Source organism: Pan troglodytes, chromosome 13, assembly GCF_028858775.2.
Source record: "Pan troglodytes isolate AG18354 chromosome 13, NHGRI_mPanTro3-v2.0_pri, whole genome shotgun sequence".
Classification (NCBI taxonomy): domain Eukaryota; kingdom Metazoa; phylum Chordata; class Mammalia; order Primates; family Hominidae; genus Pan; species Pan troglodytes.
In genome coordinates this window covers 103412359-103430587 of record NC_072411.2, presented here as the reverse complement: position 1 = coordinate 103430587, position 18229 = coordinate 103412359, and the positions used below count along the sequence as shown (strand labels likewise).

Here is an 18229-nt window from a genome sequence, read left to right as displayed (position 1 = left end):
AGCTCACTAAAATTTATGAATTCAGCTTTTCTACTCCAAAGCCCCTGTCCTTTTTCACACTTCAAGGCAAACTAGTTATAATAAAAGAGTCTAAGTCAAACACAGAATTATGTTCTGCAGTAACATATCATGTTCAAAGTCAAAAGAGCCCTCTTTTGTTATGCATTATTAACTTTAAGATACTGTTTAGTGTGACTGGAATCATTGGAGTCATATTTGCCCTTCTCTTTTGAACTAAATTATCCAGGTACGGTGACAATTCCTGAACTTGTGAAGTGCAGAAATACAAGGCTTGAATTATACAACTAATAATGTAGCATACAATTTATTTTATAGCTGAGACCTAGATGGGAGAAAGATTTTTATACAGGTAAAGGGTTTTTAATTAAGCTTAAAGGAATTATGGTTCATAACAGAACCAGAAAAAGTCCTTCAAATCCTGTTCCTTGTTTACATTAGCGCACATGGTAGATGATCATAGATGGTTACAATAATCACAGCAGAATTCCAATTAAATTCCTTTATAACAGCATAACCCCTCACTAATACCCCTTAGTAACTTTAATTTAGATTAGACTGTAAAGCAATCAGTAATTTAATCCATTCTCCCAGCCAAGATTCTCATAAGTGAGTGGCCAAACTTCCTGTCTTACCAGGGGAGGAGGAGATAGTCAAGATGTGACTGCCTTGTGATCATTTGATACTTTCTTAATTATTGTATGGTATACACTTTGTTTGTAATGATTGGACTATTTCTTGAGTGTCTAATACATGAAACATTTCTTTTTTTTCACATATATTTTTATTCTCCTGAATGACTTTTTGTAAAAGGCTGGGGTTTTTGTTGTTGTTATCTCTCAATTCTTATTAATATTTAAATTTTTCCATTATTGTTAAAGCCTATAAATAGTTGTTTTTAACTATATTAGTTCTAGGCACAGACAGGGTGGAGCAGATGACCAAAACTTACAATGACATCGACATGGTTACACATCTCCTGGCAGAGGTAGGAATATCTTTTCTTTCTCCAGTACAAAAAGGTAAAACTTGAGGATCATTTGGAATCTATCAAATTTGCACATCAAATGGAAAATGTTGTACGTGCTCTGGGTTATTTTGTATAAGGTTGTTGCTACTGGAACAACTGACATTTCAAAGTAGAATGTTTCCTGAAGTTTATTATTGTAATAATATAAGTTTATTATTGTAATGCTATAGAGGATTTTTAGTTAGTTATTTATTTAATGGTGTTGGCTTGCCTCCCCTTCCTAGAAAAGCATTAATCTTAAAAAAAAAAAATCATTTTAAAATAATGCCTGCTGTTACTTACTCTACAGCAGAGCTGCCCATTCAGAAAGCAGTATCATTATCATTGCAAATCAATACCTGCAGTTTGGAGCATCTCCCCTTTTTTACTTTTAGTTTGGGCTGTGATTTGAGCTCACTTTGTCTATGGCATTTTTAATATGTATAGTGTATCTCCTCTAGTTGGCAATCAGTAGAGGTCTCCCTTTGTACCTGTTTCAGTTGATCTTATGGAAGACAGTCTTTCTTTAACACATCCTTCTCTCCTCTCCCCCCAGCTCTCCAGAATGATTTCTATGTATGCTACTTAGCGATTATTTAAAATGAACCTTAAAAATGTGGAGATAAACCCTCCATTTTCATATGCCTATGGAGAGAAAGGATAGAAGCTTAATTTTATTTATATAATAATTACTGTAAGCAGATCATATACAAGGCAGTGAGATGTATATTGACAGTTTTCTATCCTATAGAATACAGTCTTCACCACTACCACACAGATGGAATTCCTATGCCTTTGCGAGTATCACTACCTGCCCAGAAATAATAACTCTGGGTGGAAGCCTATTGCTTGACTTTTCTACAGACTTCCCTGCATCATTACCACCAGCTTCTTGAGACTTCTTTCTTCTCTATACTCTAGGCAGAATCCTGTGGCCTCAGAATTTCCAGTCTTTTATCTCCTGTTTTATTTCATATCATCATTCTTGAACCAGTTGACAACAGAGCTCTTGGCTGCACTTCCCTCTAAGCTGCTGAATGCACATAAGCTTTGCCCTAAATGGAACTCTTTTTTTACATACCTACCTGATCTATATCTTAAATACCTAATTCTGTATCATTACCATGCTTGATACACAATTGCATTCAACAAATATTTGTTGAGCTTTTACTGTACAGACCCTATCCTCATTTTTAAAGACTATGTTGATTTTCCAATTCCCCAAAATTGTAAGTTTAAAGTTTGGGTTGCTAGACTCTTAATTTACTAGGATGATCAATAAATCTCACTTGATACCAAGAAAAGAGATGTCCTCTTGCATTTAGAACAGTGGTGGTCATCCATTTGACCAACGTTTTAAAGCACTACCTGTGTGCCAGACCCTGTGTTTATTCATTTTAATGAATGAATGAATCTTGATGCTTTCTAGGACGTTGCTTTTGATTTTACCAAAACTGACCACAAAATTTCTGAACTGCCATTTAACCTTGTTTATACTCAAAGAAAAGGTGTATTTGGTATTTTAACAGAGGGATCGTGATCTGGAACTCGCTGCTCGAATTGGACAAGCTCTCTTAAAGCGGAACCATGTCTTATCTGAGCAGAACGAATCTCTGGAGGAGCAATTGGGACAAGCCTTTGATCAAGTAAGCCTTTGATCAAATGTCTGCAGTATGAAATAATTAGGTTTCATGCAACTGAAAATTTATTTTCCTAGGTGTCCCTGAAATGATGGCAATAGATAAATAACACCAGTACTTGTTGACTTTGTTGGTGTCCATTAAACTAATCAGTAGAGAAATTAAATGTTAATTGTACAGAGGAGAACTCACGTAACTACCTTGGTCAACTTAAAGTCTATATTAAGTATCCGTAATACCTGTGGCACCCTGCTTAGATATTAAAACTATCGATACCCTTTTGTGTAGACTTTGTGTGTGATCTTATCTGAAATTTATTTTTAAAAAATAGGTACCCAAATATGTTGGTATCTTTATTCAAAAACCAAACAAAGGAAGAAAGTAAAAAGAAACTTTGAAAATATATTTATTCTATAGCAATAAACGTTTGTAGTGAGAACTGACTTATTATTAACTTGGATGGTTACATTTCAAATTTTCTGTAACTTGTTATTTTTATCTGGTTTTGTTTGTATTTTATGAATGCATTATGGATGATAACATTTGAGCCTTTAGGTTGAAACTATTTGTTCCTAGAACTAAAATCAGTACTCCTAGGAAGACATGCACAGTGATATACATCTTAAAATTACAAGCCCTTATGATAAGAGTTTGAAGTAGGGATCTATTCTGATACTTTGAAGGTTCTTCAGTTTTGTCATGTTTTCAACTATGAATGTATTATTATCTTAGGTGAATTTTTCTCCTGTATTCCTATCATATATATACAATAAGAAAATTAGCTTTTCTTCTCACCTAGGATGGAAAAAAGCTGTTCTGTTGAATTAATGCTCTAAAATTGTAACTTAGGAGGTATCTCGGGTTTGTTATTCTCTTTTTAGTACTTGTTGCGTTAGTCAGTAAAACCTAGCAGCTGATTTTGTGATTTTCTTTTGTGATGAAAAATAATTGTTCCATGAATTAGAAGCTATATTGCTATAAATAATACAAAATAAAGAACATTAAAATCAAGCATTTTATATGGACAGGTTAATCAGCTGCAGCATGAGCTATCCAAGAAAGATGAGTTACTTCGAATCGTCTCCATCGCTTCTGAAGAAAGTGAAACTGATTCCAGCTGTTCTACACCTCTTCGGTTCAATGAGTCCTTTAGCTTATCTCAAGGGTTGCTGCAGTTGGAAATGCTGCAAGAAAAGCTCAAGGAACTGGAAGAAGAGAATATGGCTCTTCGATCCAAGGTACGTTCAACCTAATTGCCATTTTCCTTTACTTTAAAGGCTATAAAGTTCAGGTCCAGGTACTATTGAGGTGAAATATGGCATAAGTAAGGATTTGTTATTGGCATTCCAATTAGAGAGTCGTGGACAAGGAGCTGTATTTGTCTTGCCTTCCATTGTTCTTAGAACCCACTGAAAAGTGGATAGTAGCAGGTTGACAGTACAATAGTGAAAGTCACAGGATAGAAAATGTATCTTGTGGAGTTTACACAAGTAACTAAGTAGTTACAACTGTGATAAGAACTTTTACACAAGTAACTAAATAGTTACAACTGTGATAAGAACTATCTCAGAAAATCACAATATTCTGTGAACTTGTATAGTATGGGCATCAAGGAAGTCCTACTTAAGCAAGGATCATTTTAGCCAAGGCCAGGGATGAGCCAGGTAGAGATGTATGAACAGGTTGTTGGGATTTTTCCTTTGTAAGTGATGAAATTTAGTCTTCAAATGAGAATTAAAGGTTTTTGTAGTTATTTCTATAAAATCACTAGAAGGTATTGTCACATACTGATTTTTTTCTTGAAGGCTTGTCACATAAAGACAGAAACTGTTACCTATGAAGAAAAGGAACAACAGCTTGTCAGCGACTGTGTTAAAGAACTTCGTGAGTATTAACATATTCTCTTTTGTACCTTTTGGACAATTCTTTGGTAGGGTATCTCCACCTCGGAAGTTAGATCACTGGTTTCAGTAGAAGCATCTCAAGAAACAATTTTAAATGGTTACTGAAAATCTTAGAATATCACATTGAGCCTACAACCCTAAATAAGATACCATATGTATTTTTAAGAAATATATTTGTTTCAAATTGCAATTATCATTACAGACCTATGTTTCGTAAGTAAGTTATAGCATGTTAGAGTGAAAGGAACCAAAGCTCTCATATTGTTGACGAGGAAATAGTCCTATAGAGGAAGATGATTTGCCAAAGTCAGAAAACTGGTAAGTGGCAGAGCCAGGGCTTAAATGATGGCATAAAACCTAACAATCAATGAGTATAAAGTGCCAGTTATGTTTCTTTAAAGGAGTATGTTTTAGTTTGAGGTAATGTTAACCAATTTTTTAAAACAAGTCAGTTGGAAAAAGATTGGCTTCACTGGAGAAAGATAAATTTAATTTCTCCATAAATACAACAGTTGTCCCTTACCTGCAGTTTCACTTCTCTTTGTTTCTGTTAACCGTGGCCAACTGCAGTCTGAAAATATTAAATCAAACATTCCAGAAATAAACAATTTGTGAGTTTTAAATCGCGAACCATTCTGAGTAGCGTGATGAAATGTTGTGCCATCCTACTCCATACCTCCCAGGATGTGAATCATCCGTTGTCCAATATCTCCACGCAGTATATACTACCTGCTTTCAGTCACTTAGTAACCATCTCTTAGTAGCTGTCAGATACCAGGTCAGCTATCGCAATATTGCAGTACTTGTGTTCAGGTAACCCTTATTATACTTAGTAATGGCCCCAAAGTGTGCTGATATATTGTTATAATTATTTTATTATTAGTTATTAATCTCTTACTGTGCCTAATTTATAAATTAAGCTTTATCATCGGTATTTATTTGTAGGAAAACACATAATATATACAGTATAGAGTTCAGTACTATCTGTGGTTTCAGGTATCCACTGCAGGTCATGGAATGTATTCCCGACAGATAAGAGGGGACTACTGTATATAGCCTTTTACATTGAAAGCAATGATATGAAAATATCACATCAATTCATTTGGGCTATGGGCTTCAAAATGTGATATCTTAGAATAGCAGAATACTAGAGAACCAGAAGGAATGTAAATTGAATTTTCTCCTCCACCATGAATACATTACCCACCTTTTACACTTTAAAATACAGGAAATGATTTGCCCAAGAGCTCTCAGATCCAGATCTCCTGCCTGCGTATTGCCATCCTTTGAAATATTAGAGGCTGTCTGTCAATTTCAAAATAGCTTTACATGACACTGAGAAGTAGCTTTTCTGCTTGTATTTACATATCAAATTTTTCATATGAGATAGTGAATAAATTCCTAGTGGAATTCTAAAGGCTCTATTTTATGTGCATGTAAGAAGGCCAGGCTATAACAATTGCTCTAGAGGCTTTACTCAGTTTGCCACATATCCCTGAAAGGGGTATGCCAGAAAGTCTGTCTCCTACAGAAGCATTTCCATAGCTTTATCACATTCTGTTATAGATTGTGACTGTTCCATTCTGGAAATGTTCCTTTGTTAGATTTGTTAAGATTAATTTTCATTGCTTGTGGGATTTTATGTCCCTAAAGAGTTCTCAAAGAAATGAATGAGATTATCTCTTTGCACTTGCCCTCCTTTCAGCCTTCTTTCCTTCATAAAGAAAAAGATTGAGCAAATATCATTTTCATAAAGAAAACGATTGAAGCAAAACCTTTAGCCTGCTTGCCTTTATAAGTCGTCTCTCTTTTTAGCTTCATTGTCTCCTATTCTGTTCCCAGCATTTGCCTATTTCAGAAGAACTTTTATTTTTCTCTATTGGTTTCTCTGGATTTTTTTTTATGTTAGAGAAAAATCTATTCACGACAGTCCAGTGCTTGTTATAAAACAAGATTTAGCTCACAAGTCATAGTTTGCCAACTCCTTCTCTACATTTGTATTAATTAAAAAAAATTTTTTTTGCTTCCAAGGTGAAACAAATGCTCAGATGTCCAGAATGACTGAAGAATTGTCAGGGAAGAGTGATGAGCTGATTCGATACCAAGAAGAGATTTCCTCTCTTTTGTCACAGATTGTAGACCTTCAGCATAAACTTAAAGAAGTAGGTTTATTCATTCATTCAACAGATATTTGTTAAGCACTGACATAGTATCTTGCACCATGCTAAGTGCTAGATACAATAAACAAAATAAACATTGTCCCTGCCCTTTTAAAATGCCCTGATCTGATTGCTGTTTTAATCATCTTTATGTCATATAAGATATCATGAATAAATACTTTCAAGTCACTATTTCTCTTTGTAAAATGGGGTTAGTGCTTCCTCAGAAAGTGGTGTAAATTATTGACGCATGCCCATTGTCCTCTGAACACCTTGATAGATTTTGTATTCGAATGCCTGTCTTATTTAGCTTTTGAAAGGTTAGCTTTTTGTAGGCTTTAAGATGATACCCCAGAGAGAAATTCTTCACATGTCTTTATAAGAAAGAGAATAGCTATATTTTACTTGGAAAGGCTTCACATGTCTTTTTTAATATGTTGTTAGCATGTGATTGAGAAGGAAGAACTAAAACTTCACCTGCAAGCTTCCAAAGATGCCCAACGACAACTGACAATGGAGGTAATGAAATCTTTATCTTGTGTAATTCAGGAGGGGAAAGAGTGACTAGTTTCTTTCATCTTCATGAATAAGAATTATTAAAGGGGAATTACCAGATTTAAAAAACAACAACAAAAGGTTAAGATGATATGAGATCTAAGAAGTAAAGCATTTTGGCTGGGTGTGGTGGCTCACGCCTGTAATCCCAGCACTTTGGGAGGCCGAGGTGGGTGGATCACCTGAGGTCAGGAGTTCAAGACCAGCCTGGCCAACATGGTGAAACCCCATCACTAATAAAAAATACAAAAATTAGCTGGGCATGGTGGTGGGCATCTGTAATCCCAGCTACCCAGGAGGCTGAGGCAGGAGAATCACTGGAACCCAGGAGGTAGAGATTGCAGTGGGCCCAGATGTGCCACTGCATTCCAGCCTGGGCAACAAAACAAGACTTCGTCTCAAAAAAAAAAAAAAGAAAAAGAATAAAGCATTTTAAAAGTCCTGTCCCTAAAACTAGTAACGTGGTAACATCCTTCTTGATTAATAGGGAAAACCTCAACTTTATAAGATTCTTTAGGAGTATATCACTCTTTTACCAGCCGACCTAAACTAGCTCAACAGTTTTTAAAATAAGGTAAGTTCTAGTAGTAAATCTTTGTGCAGGTGTGTCAGGAGAAGAAGCAAAAAATCTCTTACTTTCTATCTACATAAAATTTTATTTATTAAATATAACTTAGTGATTCTTTAGCACGCATTAGTATCACCTGGAGCCAAGCACAGTAGCTCATGCCTGTCATCCCAGCACTTTGGGAGGCCAAGGTGGGAGGATGGCTTGAGCCCAGGAATTTGAGACCAGCCTGTACAACATAAGGAAACCTTTGTCTCTACAAAACAATCAAACACTTAGCTAGGTGTAGTGGTGCACGCCTGTGGTCCCCGCTATTTGAGAGGCTGAGGTAGAAGGATCACTTAAGCCCAGAAGATTGAGACTGTAGTGAGCCATAATCACACCACTGCACTCAACCCTGGGCAACAGAGTGATATCTTGTAGGAGGGAGGGGGAAAGGATCACCTCGGAGAGCAAGTTTTAAATGGCAATTTCCAGGCACCATCCCAAGAGCTTCTACTTCAAGTGGTCTGGAGTGAGAGCCTAGAATCTGCATTTTTAATAAGCATCTTCAACCCTGGTGATTCTGATGAACTGGGGCATATACTGCACTTGAAGAAATTTTACAGTTAAAATATACTCTGAAAATTATGTACTCTTTTATCAGATGTGTATATCTAGTTGTAAAGAAGGTTCTGAAACAAGGCACGAAAATCTACTTGTTTAGGAGGATTGAGCACACTGACATTGTATATAACACTTTGTAGGCTCTTGATCTTGTCACTTACGGACTTCAGAGTGATGTTTAAAAAGATTAATATTATACTAAACCTAACTTGACTGTAGCTGTTATACTTCCTCTGTAAAGTGTATGAAGCATTCAATATTAAATTGACAGTTCTGGTAGTCTGGCTACGTTTCAGACTTTCAGGATGTCACATCCGTGTATAATTTAGGCCAAGACACCCCTCCCTAATTCTGGTAGCTCAATATATATATACTCTTCTTGCTTAGTTTGTTTTAGTCTTTGTATTGAAATGATATTCATAAAGTTAGCTAGCCCTCTGGGTAAAATCAATACTTATCCCAAAAGGTTTCGGGGTTTTTTTTCCCTAATGTTGTTTTGGGAAGGCAATAAAGTACACTACCATCCTTTCTTTTAGCTGCACGAGTTACAAGACAGGAATATGGAGTGTCTAGGAATGTTACATGAATCCCAAGAAGAAATAAAGGAACTTCGTAGTAGATCTGGCCCTACTGCTCATCTCTACTTCTCCCAATCATATGGAGCTTTTACTGGGGTAAGCAACTAAGAAAGATGCTATGTATTTAAAGAAATTTGTTTAAGATTAGTTTGTCCTAAAAGTTGTATGGTTTATGATGGTATAAAGCGTCTGGAGAAGAGATTATATGATTTTTCCTTGTTTCTGGACTCCAATTATTGATTTAGGCCCTAATTTGTATATTGACATCTTCCTTAATACTCTTATTTATTCTAACAGGTGACTTTCCAGATATATTGTATCAATAATACATAAGATGAGCCCTAAGGAAATTCAGTTTAGGACTGTGTACCATAGAACTAGTTAAACTTGGGTCATCCTACCCTAGGCCCACAGCCTGCCACTTACTTGAAATGGTGCTTTGAATATCTAAAACCTCTTTCAATAAATCTTGAGTCTCCTGATATTTTTAACTTGTTAGAATGTAAGCTTCATGAGAACAAGATTCATCTTTGTTTGATTCATTTATAAATGGTATTTTTGGATTAAAAAATTAATAAAAACTTCTGAGTTTATATTAGAATTTGTAATGTTGGTTCAAAGAGTTGTTTTAACAATCTGATTCTTAAACTTCTGTGCAATCCTGTGAACTTTTTTAAAAGACTGAAACTATACATTTTAGTAGATTTTCTTAAAAATAGGGAGGCATAATTTTGTTTTTTACGTTTGAAATAATTTTAAACTTAGAATAAAGTTCCAAGAATAGTATAAAGAACTTTGGTATATCCCTCACATCGATTCTTCAGTTTTTAACATATTATTGCTTTTGCCATATCATTCAATCTCTCTTTCTCTTTCTTTCCCCCTGGGCTATTTTAACAGTAAGTTGCTGATATACCTTATTACCCCATAGTACTTAAGTGTGTATTTACTAAAAACAAGGACATTTGGACACTCTTAAGGACACTGTCCTACATAAACACACTACAACCATCAGCATCAGGAAGTTGATGTTTATGCAGTATTATCATCTAATCCACAGAGCCCATTCAAATTTTTCCAGTTGTCTCACTAATGTCCTTCAAAGGATACATTGAATTTTGTTGTTTCCATCTGGGACAGTTCTTCTGTCTTTATTTCTCTTTCATGACTTTTGTAGGATGTCCTCAGTTTAGGATTGTCTGATGCATCCTCATGATTAGATTCCAGTAATGCATTCTTGGCAGAAGTCATGCCATATTCTCAGAGCATGGTTTCAAGAGGTGCATAATGCCTATTTAGCCCATTGCAGGTGGTATTAATTAACTTTGAGCTCTTGGTTAAGGTAATCTGCTGGTTTTTTCCATTGTAAAGTTAACGGTAATTAACAGTTAATTAAATTAACACTACTAATTCACCGTGTAGTGATGAAAATCGGCAGATACTACCCCAACCAAGTGATCAAAGTAAACATTTTATGAGAGATACTTTGAGACTAAGTATCCTGTTCCTTATCAAACTATTACCCACTAGTTTTAGCACCCATTGATGGTTCTTATCTGGCAGAGTTATTACAGTGATGACTGCCAAATGGTGATTTTCAAATTTCATCATTTTCCAACATTTATTAATTGGCATTTTTCTTTTGTAAGTTAGTGCATTCCTGTCCCATTTATCTGTTCATTTGTTCACTTAGGTATGTCATGGACTCATGGATTTCTATTTTATTCAATAGATTACAAGCCATTGTTGTATATTCAATCTGTATGTAGGATATTCAGATTGTCCTAGATATGATCAGTAGGATCTCCTTTAAGCTGATCTTGTACTTTTTGTCTCAGCCCTGGAATCAGCCATTTCTCCAAAGAGCTCTGGTTACTTTTATTGAAGAATTGTATTTCAAATCCAAGATCTGGGTGTTAGGTGTGCCCATTGATTGCTACTAGAGTACTGTGGCTTCTAGGCCCTCTCAGCAGGTAGGACTAGGAAATATATGTATTTCATACCTATACCTATACTATATATGTGTATATATATGTTTTCATCCATATATATATATATATATATATATATATATATATATATATATATAATCATGAGTTCACACCATTGCCTCCAATTCCGGTCATCCTCAGCTCAGTCCCACTGAGCATGTCACCCATATTAGTTGAGTCCTCATCCCTGACCAGAGGAAGAGGAAGCTTGCTTTTTTTTTAATGATTTTTAATATTATAAAAGCTATGCATGTTTATTACAGAAAAGTTGGAAATTACAGAAAAGCAAAAAGCAATTGTTAAATACCATTAAATCCCACCCTCCACAGAATCACTGTCAACACTAGATTTAGTCCTCATTCCTGACTGGGGGGAAGAGGAAGCTTGCTTGTTCTTTTTTTTAAGTGATTTTTTAATATTATAAAAGCTATACATTGTTTTTTGTTGGTATTTTTGTTTTTACTTTTTTTTTTTTTTTTTTTTTTTTTTGAGATGGAGTCTCGCTCTGTCACCCAGACTGGAGTGCAGTGGTGCGATCTCAGCTCACTGAAAGCTCCGCCTCCCGGGTTCACGCCATTCTCCTGCCTCAGCCTCCCGAGTAGCTGGGACTACAGGCGCCCGCCAGCACACCCGGCTAATTTTTTTTTTTTTTTTTTTGTATTTTTTTGTATTTTTAGTAGAGGCAGGGTTTCACCATGTTAGCCAGGATGGTCTCAATCTCCTGACCTCGTGATCCACCCACCTCGGCCTCCCAAAGTGCTGGGATTACAGATGTGAGCCACCGCACCCGGCCAGCTATACATGATTATTATAGAAAAGCTAGAAATTACAGAAAAGCAAAAAAAAAAAATTGTTAAATGCCATTAAATCTCACCCTCCACAGCATCACTGTCAACACTGGGTTTATGGCCTTTCAGACCTTTTGTTTTTGTGTGCCTGCACATATATTTTCTATTTATCATATCAGCTTTTTCCACTATTTTCCTATTTGAAAAGATTATGAAAAGGTAGTTGGTTCTTATTTAAAAGTTATATTTCCAGAATGTCTTTTTTTCGCCTGAATGTTAACCTTGACTATTTCCTTGTATTTTATTATAAAACCAAAAGTATAGGATTGTAGAGACTCTGTTAATTTAAGGGCAACAATCACTTTAGAAATCTCAAACTCTTTTTCTTAGGAATCTTTGGCAGCTGAGATTGAGGGGACTATGCGTAAAAAGCTGAGTTTGGATGAGGAATCTTCTCTCTTTAAACAAAAGTAAGTACAGGTCACATGTGTTGTTACTCAATCATTGCAATAGAAATTAAAAAGAAGCCACAATCCAAAGTGGCAAGTATTATGAGATTCAGTAGTAATTTGCTTACTATTCAGTGTTTTCCTCACAGTGTCCTTTTTTTGTGAGAGAGTTCTCTTGTTTGAAAGCTTATTTTCTGATGATTTCTCCTAAATAGCTCCTCAGGGTGGCTTTATTTCTGATGGACTGCACATACATGTCTCTTCTGTAGATGCTTTAGTGGCTAGCAGTGATAATAACGAACACTTCCTTTTTTGACAGAGCCCAACAGAAGCGGGTATTTGATACCGTCAGGATTGCCAATGACACACGGGGCCGCTCTATCTCATTCCCAGCTCTGTTACCCATTCCAGGCTCCAACCGTTCAAGTGTCATCATGACAGCAAAACCTTTTGAGTCTGGTCTTCAGCAAACAGAGGACAAATCACTCCTGAACCAGGGGAGCAGCTCAGAGGAGGTTGCAGGGTAGGAATCCGATGATAACAGTGATTCTGCATTTGTTTTCACATTGCCGCACCAGATTCACATATGCACATTCCAGCATTACTCTACTGTCCCAAGAAGGTTCTGGAACTGTCAGTTTTCCTTCACTTATGATGCCTTGTATCATTATTCATGAGACAGATCATGCCAAAGTCAAATTTTTTTGAATCTGTTTGGTCACTAGCATGAATACATCGGATGACACCTTCTCATAATCTGTGCTCATAATCTCAACTGCTTTGGTGATTTTTAGGATAAATGTAAGTTTGAATACACCTTGAGGACCATCGAGGTGCTGTCGATTTTCTGTTTATTTAAACTTGGATTTTTTTTTCATTCCTTTTATTAATTCAGTACGTTGAATTCTATATAACTAGAAGGTAAACAACTTTACTGAAAAGTGAGCTGAAAGCTTTGCAAGATAGATGTTTGGCACCAAAGGGAAATGTTTCCTAACATAAAAATTCATCACACTAGGTTTCAGTTGCATTGCCTGGTCTGTCCTGGGCAGTGTTCTGCACCCACAGTAGCTTTGTGTCTTACTGCCTCACTGTTACACAATTATCTTAGGAGAAGATCTGAAACACATTTATGTGGATTTATACCCCAGTATCCCAGAGTACCCACAACTCAGCTTGCTGCTCTTCCATTTGATATCAATTATAAGATAGCTTCCAGTTTCAAAAGTGTTGAAGTCAAAAAATGGGCATCAGAGAACTATAAAAATGCAGTATTATATACAAATTTTGTTGTTTTCTTTTAAATGTTCTGCAGTGTTGATGGGTGATTCTGTGACCCAAAGCAAATTTTTTTCATATTTTAATATTTTTTAAATTATTATGTTTTGTAACTGATAGTATGCCTTAGTTTAATCAGTAGCGTTTTTTTCCTTCTTTATGATACATAAAATAATGGTACCTCTTGCAATCTATGATACAGATTCAGCAAAATATAATATTTACTTTTGTGACCACCTAATATGAATTTATGGTTGAATGTGTAGTTTCATAAATTAAATGAAATAGAAAATTCAGAAAACACAGAATATCAATAAAGTATTATCTTGCCTTTCAAGTCATTTGCAATGATCTGTAAAAATGATATATAGTGTTGTTGGTGATTTTGGTTTGTTGTTATTACTTCTATATTCCAGGTATCTAGGAAAATACCATGTTTTTAATATCAGTCTCTTGAATGCTTACCATTATAGAAAGGAGAGGTCTGGGTCATGCTGATGATCCTCAAGATCTAATCAGTGAACGCGATTTTCCTATAGGAGCTCCCAGAAGATGGGCCAACCAGGACCCTCAGGAGATAGTGATTTGGCTACAGCACTGCATCGCCTTAGCTTGCGTCGACAAAACTATTTAAGTGAGAAGCAGTTCTTTGCAGAAGAATGGCAGCGGAAGATCCAGGTTCTGGCAGACCAGAAGGAAGGAGTTAGTGGCTGTGTCACCCCAACAGAGAGCCTTGCCTCTCTCTGCACCACCCAGTCAGAGATCACAGACCTCAGCAGTGCCAGTTGCCTTCGAGGTTTTATGCCAGAAAAATTACAAATTGTCAAGCCCCTTGAAGGTAATAAATCAGTAAGGGCCCTTACTAAGCCATGTGACTTACTGGAAGTTCCTTTCCCTGGAATTGAGATTTGTGTCTTAATTATAGGAACATTATGTACAGATGATCTTTTTATCCCTTAATCTTGCTGTTTGGGTGGCAAGACTGTAGTACTTTGTGGAAAATTAATGAATGAAGAGAGTTGCATTCTCTGAATCATCAGCCAGCAGTTCCCTTCTGATGTTTTTTAATATAAACGTGAGCAGGGAAGAGGAGTAATCTTTTTCTGTCCTTTGCTAAGGAATATCATTGACAGCAGTTTCCATGGTTAGATGAATAAGATATGATAAATGATAATGATCTAGAGATAATAATTCATCTCCACCTTCCTTTTCAAAAGAGTTTTTTACCCAAAAGTATAATTGACTTAGAGGTGTGTGTGTACCTGTATTTTTCCTTTTTTCAGTTCAGTTTCTATACTCTCCTAAGAAAGAGCTTGAATTCAAAATAAATTCCTTCATTTTCTGGAACAGTGACAATCATTGAATGATTCTCTGATATTATCCTAAAAGAGTTCTGCATTAAATGAAATTTTGAGTATGTAACTTATAAAGACCCCTCAAACTCAAAGATTTTATAACTTAGTTGTATTCATTAATGATCAGTGCATATATTTGTTGGAGTTGCCATTTTTAGGATGAAATGACTACAGTGACATAATTAGACATTGCATCTGGTGCAATTACTTGGGATGATCATTCACCAGGGTTCTGTAGCCTGGAACCAGTAGAACATATCCTCCTTTTCATTATCTTCTTCATTTTCCTATTCTCCCTGGGAGCCTGGCTTTTGACTTTCACCTTCATAGGCATAGTTCCAGGCCAGAGAAGTATTGACTTTTTTGTCACCTGGGAAAATACAGCCCACCTCTTAGGCACATATCTTCCATCACTGCTTCAGCAGCTAAGCTCCCTTCCTATTAAGGGTGTCTCCTTGGGGCTTTTTTCACCCCTTTAGGTGTCCTCAAAGTTAACTATTAAAACAGATTATGACTCATACCTTCGACATCTTGTCATCTTCCACTGAAAACTTTAATTTGCAGCTTTTACCAAATTATTAACACCAAATAAATAGTTTTATTGCTGTCGTTATTATTATTACACATATAATTTTAGCTTGTGTTTTAAGATTTGTGGGAAATGTAAAACATGCCTTTTCCCCCTCCTTTGTTTTGCATATTCAGGATCACAAACTCTGTATCACTGGCAGCAGCTTGCTCAACCAAACTTGGGAACCATCCTTGATCCACGACCAGGTGTCATTACTAAAGGCTTTACCCAGTTGCCCAGGGATGCTATTTATCACATCTCAGATTTAGAAGAGGATGAAGAGGAGGGTATTACTTTTCAGGTTCAGCAACCTCTTGAAGTGGAAGAGAAACTTTCAACATCCAAGCCAGTAACGGGGATCTTCCTGCCACCCATTACTTCAGCAGGTGGACCAGTTACAGGTGAGAAGAGTGTCTGGTTGAATATGGTATAATAACCAGAAGTACTTTGCGTTCTGACTTACTAGACAGTCAGCTGGCTACCTCTGCTCACTGGAGGGTACTTAATCTTGGATATCAGATAATGAAAATCTATAGCATTAGTGGCATTCCTAATTCTCTCCACTTTATCTTAGCCAGCCTGCGTTAGTAGATTGGGTAGAGAGCTGGATGAATTCAAGTCAGTGGTTCACAAACCTTTTGGGCTCAGAAACTCTTTATACTCTAAAAAATCATTGAGAATTCCAGAGAGCCTATCTGTGCAGGTTATATCTATTGACATTTAATATATCATAAATCAAAACTGAGAAACCATAAAAATATGTATTAACTCATTTAAAATAATTGTGTTACACAAATATGTTTAATGAAAAATAACTAATTTTTTTACATAGTGAGAAAAACAGTTGTGCAAGTCTCTAATTTTTGACTTAATACAAAATAGCTTTATTCTCATTATCAGCATCTGCCTTCAGTCTATTGCAATATGTTGTTTCAGTTGAACAATATGAAGGAAATGCAGCCAGGCACAAACATGCAGTTGGAAAGAGTGTTTTAATAGTCTTTTCAGATATGTGTAGCTATTTTTTGATATTACACTAAAACCAGGTAAGTAGTAGTTTCTTGAATGTTTGTAGCAATGTGAGATCTGAAACCCTAACAATGAACTTTTCATTACTTTGTTAACATTAAAATGCATTGGTCAGGCTGGGTGTGGTAGCTCACACCTGTAATCCCAGCACTTTGGGAGATCGAGGTGGGCAGTCACCTGAGGTCAGGAGTTTGAGACCAGCCTGGCCAACATGGTGAAACCCTGTCTTTACTTAAAAAAAAAAAAAAATTAAATTAAATGCATTGGTCATATCCTACATTTTGAATATATCTTTGAGCCATGCTTGATTTTTAAGATCATGCGTTGGTCATTTAGAAAATGTTGATTGGTTCATGGAGTTATGCAGATTTTCCAAATATTGGCATATTTTATTACGTAAAAATATTAAAATCATATTAATATCACCACCTACTCATCAGAAAAGTCTTCAAGGATGTTCATGCTTTCAGTGGTGGATACGAGTTTTCCAAAACTAACTTTTTCTTGAAAGCTCACATTTTGTTAGCTGTTTTTCTTGAAGGACAGGCTCACTTCATTCATTTTTAACATGTCTGTCTTTCACCCAAGTCTGAATTACTATAGTTTGTCCGTTAGTTCTTTCAAGTAAAAATGGTATTCCATGAGAAAATTTCAAATCAGTTGCACAAGTGTTTTCCTCTAGATAACCACTGTATCTCAGTGTGCAGCAAGAGTGCTTAATACATCCTTCACATTTTTCATCACACAGAACAGGAAAAAGACTCAAGGGCCAAGATCCAAAATTTAATAGATAATTTTTACTGCTACTTCACGGACATTCTTAAGTGAATATAGCTTTTTAAAAAATACCAAGTGCATAACAATAAAGAAGACTAGTACAACTTGGTGATATTGCCTTGTTTGTGCTGAGGAGCCATCAATTTTGCCTTCCATTGCTTTTGCACCAGCAGTGCAAATGTCAACCCAGTCAAAAAGAAAAGGCCTCTGTCTTACCATTACTATGAAAGTAGCTTTGACATGTAGACTCCCACAGAGTCTGCAGACCACACTTTGAGAACCACTAGAGTAGATAAATTTGGCTGAATCATTTGGATACTAGATCTTGATTTTTTTAATGTATTTTTTCAGTTTTCTTTTCTCATTTCTAATCTTTATTTATGCCTTTTGCTTTACAGTTTTAAAGTATTGGATTCACCTATATACTAACCAGTTGATACTAGTACAATCTTTACGTATATTTATTTCATTTCCAGATTTGGGGATTTTTAATACAAAAGGTACTTGATAAATGCTATATTATTAATAAATAATGATGAGCTTTTTACATTATTAATCTAGTCTTTCAATCTTGTATTTGCTCCCTAAAAATCTATTTCAGTTGCAACCGCCAACCCAGGAAAGTGCCTGTCATGCACAAACTCAACATTCACTTTCACCACCTGTAGAATATTACATCCCTCTGACATCACTCAGGTTACCCCCAGGTAAGAGTGCTTGGGAAATCTGGGGCCTCACTTCTTTCCTCAGCTATATTTTCATGAATTTCTTTTAAAAATTACCTTCATTTTAATTTCCAGAATGTTAATTAATGTTCTGTGATAATGTGTCTTTAGAATATTTTCACATTGCATTTTCTCATTTGATTATTATAAAAGTAGGCAGGGCAAGTGAGTATGTATTGTGTAAAGTAAACTGAGGCATGGAAGGTTGAGGTGACTGGTCCTAGGGCAG

General features: G+C 35.8%; 1 protein-coding gene across 4 annotated transcripts in view; it reads left to right on the top strand.

Moving 5' to 3' along the window:
* Window positions 1–18229, top strand: part of TRAK2 (trafficking kinesin protein 2) — a 74507-nt gene that overhangs the window by 49618 nt on the left and 6660 nt on the right. For 3 of the 4 annotated variants that reach the window (NM_001428160.1, XM_016950291.4, XM_054679218.2), the window contains 12 exons: window positions 930–1006; window positions 2557–2673; window positions 3696–3905; window positions 4473–4551; window positions 6603–6733; window positions 7175–7249; window positions 8996–9133; window positions 12207–12286; window positions 12585–12788; window positions 14083–14381; window positions 15604–15870; window positions 17877–17982. In NM_001428160.1, the coding sequence (NP_001415089.1) occupies window positions 930–1006; window positions 2557–2673; window positions 3696–3905; window positions 4473–4551; window positions 6603–6733; window positions 7175–7249; window positions 8996–9133; window positions 12207–12286; window positions 12585–12788; window positions 14083–14381; window positions 15604–15870; window positions 17877–17982 (1783 nt within the window). The remainder of the gene's footprint in view (window positions 1–929; window positions 1007–2556; window positions 2674–3695; window positions 3906–4472; window positions 4552–6602; window positions 6734–7174; window positions 7250–8995; window positions 9134–12206; window positions 12287–12584; window positions 12789–14082; window positions 14382–15603; window positions 15871–17876; window positions 17983–18229) is intronic. The other variant, XM_016950293.4, reaches the window with a different exon arrangement.